This window comes from Boleophthalmus pectinirostris, unplaced genomic scaffold (genome assembly GCF_026225935.1).
Source record: "Boleophthalmus pectinirostris isolate CB_2022bp ecotype Guang Dong unplaced genomic scaffold, ASM2622593v1 HiC_scaffold_2, whole genome shotgun sequence".
NCBI lineage: Eukaryota > Metazoa > Chordata > Actinopteri > Gobiiformes > Gobiidae > Boleophthalmus > Boleophthalmus pectinirostris.
Window position 1 is genome coordinate 41887957 of NW_026571152.1, and position 9989 is coordinate 41897945.

General features: G+C 48.2%; 1 protein-coding gene across 1 annotated transcript in view; it reads right to left on the reverse strand.

The window, feature by feature from the left end:
- Positions 1-1294: 1294 nt before the first annotated feature.
- stra6 (signaling receptor and transporter of retinol STRA6) overlaps positions 1295-9989 on the reverse strand; it is a 53939-nt gene continuing 45244 nt past the window's right edge. The window contains exons 16-17 of the mRNA XM_055155130.1: positions 5599-5733; positions 1295-1545 (exon numbers count right to left, since the gene is read on the reverse strand). Of these exons, the coding sequence (XP_055011105.1) occupies positions 1295-1545; positions 5599-5733 (386 nt within the window). The remainder of the gene's footprint in view (positions 1546-5598; positions 5734-9989) is intronic.

Below are 9989 nucleotides of genomic sequence, written 5' to 3' on the forward strand. Positions count from 1 at the left end.
GTCTAAACCAGGACTAAACCAGGACTAGACCAGGTCTAAACCAAAACTGAACCAGGACTAAACCAGGTCTAACCCAGGACTAAACCAAGACTGAATCAGGATTAAATCAGGACTAAACCAGGTCTAAACAGGATCTAAACTAGGACTGACGCAGGTCTAAACAAGGACTAAACCAGGTCTAAACCAAGGTCAAAACTTGGTCTAAACCAGGTCTAAACCAGGACTAAACCAGGTCTAAACCAGAACTGAACCAGGACTAAACCAAGTCTAAACCAAGTCTAACCCAGGACTAAACCAGGACTGAATCAGGATTAAATCAGGACTAAACCAGGACTGAATCAGGATTAAATCAGGACTAAACCAGGTCTAAACAGGATCTAAACTAGGACTGACGCAGGTCTAAACAAGGACTAAACCAGGTCTAAACCAAGGTCAAAACCTGGTCTAAACCAGGTCTAAACCAGGTCTAAACCAGAACTGAACTAGGACTAAACCAAGTCTAAACCAGGTCTAACCCAGGACTGAATCAGGATTAAATCAGGACTAAACCAGGTCTAAACAGGATCTAAACTAGGACTAAACTAGGACTGACGCAGGTCTAAACAAGGACTAAACCAGGTTTAAACCAAGGTCAAAACCTGGTCTAAACCAGGTCTAAACCAGGACTAAACCAGGACTAAACCAGGACTGACGCAGGTCTAAACCAGAACTGAAACAGACACTCAGAACCGTACCGATGTCGTTTCTCCGCTGTTAATCTCACCGTAATTTTAGCGAATTTATTTGAAGAAAAAAAACAGAAAACCTCTCCACTTGAGTCCAGGTTAAAACCGCAAACGTGACGCGTGTTCCTCACACTTGTACAGTAAAATCTGACCACGTTACTGCGTTACAGCAAAAAACAACGCATCACAGTAACTCATTACTTTTACAGCGCGTTACTCCCAAACACTCAACACTGTTTTACTGTTTTATTCTTTTTCTGTGTTAGTGTTTTATTGTTTTATTGTGTGTGAGTGAAATGCAGCGGGTTCCTCATCGTGACACTGGAGAATCAGAATCAGAACAATCGTGTCCAAAAGTCCAAATGAAACAAAAAAGTCTACGGAAGAGAAAAGACTGACAAGCATCGTTTAAATATGATAAAAATTACATGAAGCAGAGAGTTTTATTTGAGAGAGAGTTCATAAACGAGGCCTGTATGTTCATTGTGTTTTTTTTTGTTTTATATTTTGGTGCGTGTTCCAGTTTGTGTGTTTTTTTGTTTTTGTTTTTTTGTTTTTTTCTCGGGGTGTTAGTTGCTCGCTGCGCTCCCCCCCGCCGCGTCCTTCAGGCTCCCGCCCCCTCCGGCCTTGGTGCTCTTCTTGAGGCTGCCGTTCACGAAGCTGCCCCCTCCTCCTCCCGCGCTCTGCCGCCGGAAGTGCTTCCTCGTGCCCACCAGCGCGGGGTTGTTCACCAGCGTGTAGAGGAGCTGCCAGCGGCCGCGCGCTCGTTTGGCGCTCGACACTTTGTGCACTTTCTTCTCCTTCTGCACGAGCTGGATCCCTGCGCACACATGTCACACACACATGTCACACACACGAGAGAAAAAAAAACAAAAACAACAAAACCAAACACGAACGTGAGCGGCGTGGAAGTGACGCACACACCGAGAGCAGAATACTACTACTACTACTACTACTACTACTACTACTACTAATAATAATAATAATAATTAGTGTAAGGCGCGTCCCCGTGGGGCTCGTGCACGTGGATCAGATCACCTGTTTCTCTCAGAGCTTCAGTCTCACATCATGTTCTGATATAAAGTTCTGTTACAGTGCGCGTCTGTGCGTAAAAGCGCACGACTCAACTGCGGTGACGCACAGGGACGCACACGCGCGCACACACCAGATGAATGTTTTCTCTGCTTATGTGTGTGTGTGTGTGTGTGTCTATGTGTGTGTGTGTGTGTGTCTGTACGTGTGTCTGTATGTGTGTGTGTGTGTGTGTGTGTCTGTGTGTCTGTGTGTGTGTGTATGTGTCAGTGTGTGTGTATGTGTCTGTGTGTGTGTCTATGTATGTGTGTGTCTGTATGTGTGTGTGTGTGTGTGTCTATGTATGTGTGTGTCTGTATGTGTGTGTGTGTGTGTGTGTGTGTCTATGTGTGTGTGTCTATGTGTGTGTGTGTGTGTCTATGTGTGTGTGTGTGTGTCTATGTGTCTGTCTTTGTGTATGTGTGTGTGTGTGTATATGTGTGTGTGTGTGTGTATGTGTGTGTGTCTGTATGTGTGTGTGTTTATGAATGTGTGTATGTCTGTGTGCGTGTCATTCTAAAGTCCCTCTTGTCGTTGTCATGGAGAGTTCTTGATTGACAGCAGCAGCTCATTCTCTCCTGACACGTTGAGTCGCTCCCTCAGTCTTTATTCCCCGCGTGCTCGCCACCGCTCAGATCTGATTAGTCTTTAACCTTGTGCGTTACAGCCGCAGTATAAACCAGCCTTGTGGATATTGCTCGGATTCAGAGGACATCACAACGTTCTATCGGCCAAAATGATCTAATACAGAAGGGAACGGTTTGGAATTTTGGACACAGAGCTTCATTTCCTCGTGGTCCAGAGTGTTGGAGACGTGTGAAGACACTTTTTAAAATATTCTTAGTCTTACCCACTCCACAAAACACCCGAAGAAAATCTATTATTACACCAGACTGTCCATGTGAATGTCTGTGTTGATAGAATAATGTCTTAAACAGTGCCGGAGTCAGCAATGTGGGGGCCCTAGGTGAACTTAAGTTTGGGGCCCTCACTATAAGGCACTGTTTTGTTATGTTTTTTTTTTTTGTTTTGTTTTGTTTTTATTTATTGTCTGTTTTTCCCATTGTTTCCCACTGAGACACGCACGTCTTTATTTAAATTATGGTGGATTGGAAACTCGTCTTATTAGTTCAGTGGTTTTCTAAACTAGAAAACCAGAAGTGAAAGTAGTTTTATTTTTTTGCTGGTACAATTACATTTTTGTTTACATCCATTATATATGATTGTGATTCTGCTAAAGTTATTCAAATCAAGGTCAAACTGACTCGTCTAACATAGTTCTAGCATAAAAGGGGCGAATGCTTTGACAGTTTAAATAGATTTGACAATCAGATTCTATACTGACGGTGTTTTCTTGTTTAAAAGTAAAACTCTTCTCATTTAATGTCATACTGAGAGAAAATCAAATTACTCTCAGGCCTCGGCCATTAGTGGCACTGAGGGGAATTGGTTGGGGGCCCCTCCAGGTTCAGGGGCCCTCGTTAAATGTTGAGGGACTATTTTCTCATATATCAGTCCGCCGCTGCTGAGCTTTTTATCAGGAAGAACAACTCACTGCTGCTCGGACATAAATCCGTTCAAACGCAACGTTGGTTTTACTTCTAAAATTTATTCTATCAGCACAAACAGTCTTTTGTAATAATAGATTTTCACTAGCCAGGACCACACCAACAACGACATAGTGCGAAGAAGTTTATTGATAATGTACGACGCGAGGCAGAGATGCTGGTTGAGACTCGGGGTGGGGGCTCCGTCTCAATCTGATATGTGTTACTGTGTCAGTGTTGGGCAAGTTACTTCAAAACTGTAATATGTTATTTATTTTTTTACTTTTACTGTAATTTCAAAGTAATTCGTTATATTACAATATTACTGTGTTTAAAATGTAAGACCAGGACTAAACCAGGTCTAACCAAGGAGTAAACCAGGTCTAAACCAGGACTAAACCAGGACTAAACCAGGATTAAACCAAGTCTAAACCAGAACTGAACCAGGACTAAACCAGGACTAAACCAGGTCTAAACCAGGACTAAACCAGGTCTAACCAAGGAGTAAACCAGGTCTAAACCAGGACTAAACCAGGACTAGACCAGGACTAAACCAGGACTAGACCAGGACTAAACTAGGATTAAACCAAGTCTAAACCAGAACTGAACCAGGACTAAACCAGGACTAAACCAGGACTAAACCAGGACTAAACCAGGACTAGACCAGGACTAGACCAGGACTAGAACCAGGACTAAACCAGGATTAAACCAAGTCTAAACCAGAACTGAACCAGGACTAAACCAGGTCTAACCAAGGAGTAAACCAGGTCTAAACCAGAACTGAACCAGGACTAAAAACCAGGACTAAACCAGGACTGGCGCAGGTCTAAACCAGAACTGAAACAGACACTCGGAACCGTACCGATGTCGTTTCTCCGCTGTTGATCTCACCGTGATTTTTGCGAATTTATTTGAAGAAAAAAAACAGAAAAACCCCCAACTTGAGTCCAGGTTAAAACCGCAAACGTGACGCGCGTTCCTCACACTTGTACAGTAAAATCTGACCACGTTACTGCGTTACAGCAAAAAAACATCGCACCACAGTAACTCATTACTTTTACAACGCGTTACTCCCAAACACTCAACACTGTTTTACTGTTTTATTCTTTTTCTGTGTTAGTGTTTTATTGTTTTATTGTGTGTGAGTGAAATGCAGCGGGTTCCTCGTCGTGACACTGGAGAATCAGAATCAGAACAATCGTGTCCAAAAGTCCAAATGAAACCGAAAAGTCTACGGAAGAGAAAAGACTGACAAGCATCGTTTAAATATGATAAAAATGACATGAAGCAGAGAGTTTTATTTGAGAGAGAGTTCATAAACGAGGCCTGTATGTTCATGTGTGTTTTTTGGTCTTCAATTGGCCCAGCCGGAACGGGACCCCCCCCCCGTAGGCGTCTTATGACTGAAATACCGACAAAATAGGAAATGGGAGGGTGGGGTCAAGTTCGCCGAGACAAACTGGGATGATGGGAAATTAGAGGCGTGGTCGAGGTGAGTTGTGGTTCGCTGGTGAGAGGAGAGGGCGGCTGAGGTGTGGTCCAGCTCCTGAATCTCACTTAATCATATTAACTACATTCCTTCAGGTGTTTTGTGGAGTGGGTAAGACTGTTTTTAGTGGCAGGACAACTACGGCCATTGACATGCACCAGTCTAGGGTGTAACGATATCCAAGTCTCACGATACGATATCGCCACAGTATGAACCTCACGGTACGATATTTATTGTGATATTGTGGTAAAGCTCATGATATGGAGGCGAGGCTCACGATTAGGGATGTAACAATATCCAAATCTCTCGGTACGATATTTTCATGATAAACATCTCACGGTACGATATTTATTACGATATTTTGTTAATGTGCGACTTTTTCCTCTTAAAATGCCTTAACAAGACTTAATCCAAAGAACTAAGACTTAAAAGTGTTAGAACTGTTATTTCTTCTTGTCGTCTGCACTGAAATGGAGCAAAGGATCATGGTCTATGTAGTTCCCTCTGTGTTTTTTTTATCTGTTACTGCACCATAACTCATTTTACTTAAACAAAGAGACTTGTGCTTCGATATATTGTGATGATCCACGATATTATTGTGAAAACTTTGACGATACGATATCACGATATTACGTTTTTTGTTACATTCTTACTGAAAATACCAGGTTCAACAACTGTGAATTTACCTTTTGGATCAACAGGATCACATTTCACTTTGCCCCTGACACGATCACTTTGTAGAATCTGAAAACCCCGCAGTACAAACCTTCCTCTGCGTCTCTGGGCCTGAGCGCGGCGCCGTCCGGGCCCCCGCTCTGCAGCAGCAGCCCGCAGAAGGCCTTCATCACCGGGTGGGACTGGCTCACCTCGATCTTCAGATAATGAGCGTAGCAGCGGTAGGCTGCGGGCACAGAGAGGACGTCACTCACAAACAGCAGTGATAATCACACATAATGACGCCAATCACACAATGTCACCACCTGCTCCAGCGCCGCCGTGTCCCAGTGTGTCCGAGTGTGTCCCAGTGTGTCCCAGTGTGTCCCAGTGTGTCCGAGTGTGTCCCAGTGTGTCCAGTGTGTCCAGTGTGTCCCAGTGTGTCCCAGTGTGTCCCAGTGTGTCCCAGTGTGTCCCAGTGTGTCCGAGTGTGTCCCAGTGTGTCCCAGTGTGTCCCAGTGTGTCCCAGTGTGTGTCCGAGTGTGTCCCAGAGTGTGTCCCAGTGTGTCCCAGTGTGTCCAGTGTGTCCAGTGTGTCCCAGTGTGTCCGTGTGTCCGAGTGTGTCCCAGTGTGTCCAGTGTGTCCCAGTGTGTCCCAGAGTGTGTCCCAGTGTGTCCCCCAGTGTGTCCGTGTGTCCCAGTGTGTCCCCAGTGTGTCCGAGTGTGTCCCAGTGTGTCCCAGTGTGTCCCAGTGTGTCCGAGTGTGTCCCAGTGTGTCCCAGTGTGTCCGAAGTGTGTCCCAGTGTGTCCCCCAGTGTGTCCAGTGTGTCCCAGTGTGTCCCAGTGTGTCCCAGTGTGTCCCAGTGTGTCCCAGTGTGTCCGTGTGTCCCAGTGTGTCCCAGTGTGTCCCAGTGTCCCAGTGTGTCCCAGTGTGTCCAGTGTGTCCGAGTGTGTCCGAGTGTGTCCCAGTGTGTCCCAGTGTGTCCCAGTGTGTCCCAGCGTGTCCCAGTGTGTCCCAGTGTGTCCCAGCGTGTGTCCCAGTGTGTCCCAGTGTGTCCCAGTGTGTCCGAGTGTGTCCGAGTGTGTCCCAGTGTGTCCCAGTGTGTCCCAGTGTGTCCCAGTGTGTCCCAGTGTGTCCCAGTGTGTCCGAGTGTGTCCCAGTGTGTCCCAGTGTGTCCGAGTGTGTCCAGTGTTCCCAGTGTGTCCGAGTGTGTCCCAGTGTGTCCCAGTGTGTCCCAGTGTGTCCCAGTGTGTCCCAGTGTGTCAGTGTGTCCCAGTGTGTGTCCCAGTGTGTCCCAGTGTGTCCGAGTGTGTCCGAGTGTGTCCCAGTGTGTCCCAGTGTGTCCGTGTGTCCGTGTGTGTCCCAGTGTGTCCGAGTGTGTGTCCCCAGTGTGTCCCAGTGTGTCCCAGTGTGTCCCAGTGTGTCCCAGTGTGTCCCAGAGTGTGTCCCAGTGTCTCCCAGTGTCTCCCAGTGTGTCCCAGTGTGTCCCAGTGTGTCCCAGTGTGTCCCAGTGTGTCCCAGTGTGTCCAGTGTGTCCCAGTGTCCCAGTGTGTGTCCAGTGTGTCCCAGTGTGTGTGTCCGAGTGTGTCCCAGTGTGTCCCAGTGTGTCCCAGTGTGTCCCAGTGTCCCAGTGTGTCCCAGTGTGTCCCAGTGTGTCCCAGTGTGTCCCAGTGTGTCCCAGTGTGTCCCAGTGTGTCCCAGTGTGTCCCAGTGTGTCCCAGTGTGTCTCCCAGTGTGTCCCAGTGTGTCCCAGTGTGTCCCAGTGTGTCCCAGTGTGTCCCAGTGGTGTGTGTGTCCCAGTGTGTCCCAGTGAGTGTCCCAGTGTGTCCCAGTGTGTCCCAGTGTGTCCGAGTGTGTCCAGTGTGTCCGTGAGTGTGTCCCAGTGTGTCCCAGTGTGTCCCAGAGTGTGTCCCAGTGTGTCCCAGTGTGTCCCAGTGTGTCCCAGTGTGTCCGAGTGAGTGTGTGTCCCAGTGTGTCCCAGTGTGTCCCTGTGTGTGTCCCAGTGTGTCCCAGTGTGTCCGAGTGTGTCCCAGTGTGTCCCAGTGTGTCCCAGTGTGTCCGAGTGTGTCCCAGTGTGTCCAGTGTGTCCCAGTGAGTCCGTGTGTCCCAGTGTGTCCCAGTGTGTCCCAGTGTGTCCCAGTGTGTCCGAGTGTGTCCCAGTGTGTCCCAGTGTGTCCCAGTGTGTCCCAGTGTGTCCCAGTGTGTCCCAGTGTGTCCAGTGTGTCCCAGTGTGTCCAGTGTGTCCCAGTGTGTCCCAGTGTGTCCAGTGTGTCCCAGTGTGTCGTGTGTGTCCCAGTGTGTCCGAGTGTGTCCCAGTGTTGTCCAGTGTGTCCGAGTGTGTCCCAGTGTGTCCAGTGTGTCCCAGTGTGTCCCAGTGTGTCCCAGTGTGTGTGTCCCCCGAGTGTGTCCCAGTGTGTCCCAGTGTGTCCGTGTGTCCCAGTGTGTCCCAGTGTCCAGTGTGTCCAGTGTGTCCAGTGTGTCCCAGTGTTGTCCCAGTGTGTCCCAGTGTGTCCCAGTGTGTCCAGTGTGTCCCAGTGTGTCCCAGTGTGTCCCCAGTGTGTCCGAGTGTGTCCCAGTGTGTCCCAGTGTGTCCCAGCGTGTCCCAGTGTGTCCCAGTGTCCCAGTGTCCCAGTGTGTCCCAGTGTGTCCCAGTGTGTCCAGTGTGTCAGTGTGTCCCAGTGTGTCCCAGTGTGTCCCAGTGTGTCCCAGTGAGTGTGTCCAGTGTGTCCCAGTGTGTCCGTGTGTCCCAGTGTCAGTGTGTCCCAGTGTGTCCCAGTGTGTCCAGTGTGTCCCAGTGTGTCAGTGTGTCCGAGTGTTGTCCCAGTGTGTCCAGTGTGTCCCAGTGTGTCCAAGTGTGTCAGTGTGTCCAGTGTGTCAGTGTGTCCCAGTGTGTCCCAGTGTGTCAGTGTGTCCCAGTGTGTCAGTGTGTCCCAGTGTGTCCCAGTGTGTCAGTGTGTCCCAGTGTCCCAGTGTGTCCCAGTGTGTCCCAGTGTCCAGTGTGTCCCAGTGTGTCCCAGTGTGTCCAGTGTGTCCCAGTGTGTCCCAGTGTGTCCCAGTGTGTCCCAGTGTGTCCGAGTGTGTGTCCAGTAGTGTCCCAGTGTGTGTGTCCCAGTGTGTCCCAGTGTGTCCAGTGTGTCCCAGTGTGTCCCAGTGTGTCCCAGTGTGTCCGAGTGTGTCCGAGTGTGTCCCAGTGTGTCCAGCGTGTCCCAGTGTCCCAGCGTCAGACCACGGCGTGATTACAGGTTTTAAAAAAGAGAATAGGACCCGATTTCAGGCTCAAACGGCCGTCACACTGACACACGGACAAAGGAAATTAAATGGAGGGGAAGAGTTGAAGCGAAGAGAAATAATCCGTGTCTCATTCGTTCATTCGTGTTTCAAAATAAAACCAAAAATAAAAATTTAAACCCTAAACCTAAAAGGAAAAAACAACTATTTTCTTCATTATTTGTCTCCAAAATCAAAATAAAAAAACAGGTAACGGCCGTTTCACGTTTCCGTTTGACTTAAACTGTGATGCTGAACTGAACCAGGTCTAAACCAGGACTAAACCAGGTCTAAATGAGGACTAAATGAGGACTGAACCAGGACTGAATCAGGAATGAACCAAGACTAAACCAGGACTAAACCAGGTCTAAATGAGGACTAAATGAGGACTGAACCAGGACTGAATCAGGAATGAACCAAGACTAAACCAGGATTAAACCAGTTTTCAGTCCTGGCCTCAGTCCTGATCTTGTCCTGGTCTTATCCTTTGTGGAGTTTGTTGGTTGAAGATTTGGTGATGAGGCAGATTTAGGAAGCTGCTGGAGAAAACGACACACATTTACACACACATTTACACACACATTTACACACACTTTTACACACACATTTACACACACACATTTACACACACGTTTACACACACATTTACACACACTTTTACACACACTTTTACACACACTTTTACACACACATTTACACAGAAAACCATTAACCGGAAGTGATGTTCACTGGACATCGCGGCACTTACGACCGTTGTGAAAAAGGTTTATATCTAAGGACGAATTGAGGCTCTCCTCTCATCTGCAGGGGGTCAAACGCCTGTACCTGGATCAAACGTCTATACCTGGATCAAACGCTTGTACCCGGGTCAAACGTCTGTACCTGGGTCAAACGTCTGTACTGGGTCAAACGCCTGTCACCTGGGTCAAACGTCTTGTACCTGGGTCAAATGCCTGTACCTGGGTCAAACGCTTGTACCTGTACCGGGTCAAACGCCTGTACCCGGGTCAAACGCCTGTACCTGGATCAAACGTCTGTACCTGGGTCAAACGCTTGTACCCGGGTCAAACGTCTGTACCTGGGTCAAACGTCTGTACCCGGGTCAAACGCCTGTACCCGGGTCAAACGCCTGTACCCGGGTCAAACACTTGTACCTGGGTCAAACGTCTGTACCGTGGGTCAAACGCTTGTACCTGGGTCAAATGCAAACTGTACCTGGGTCAAACGTCTGTACCT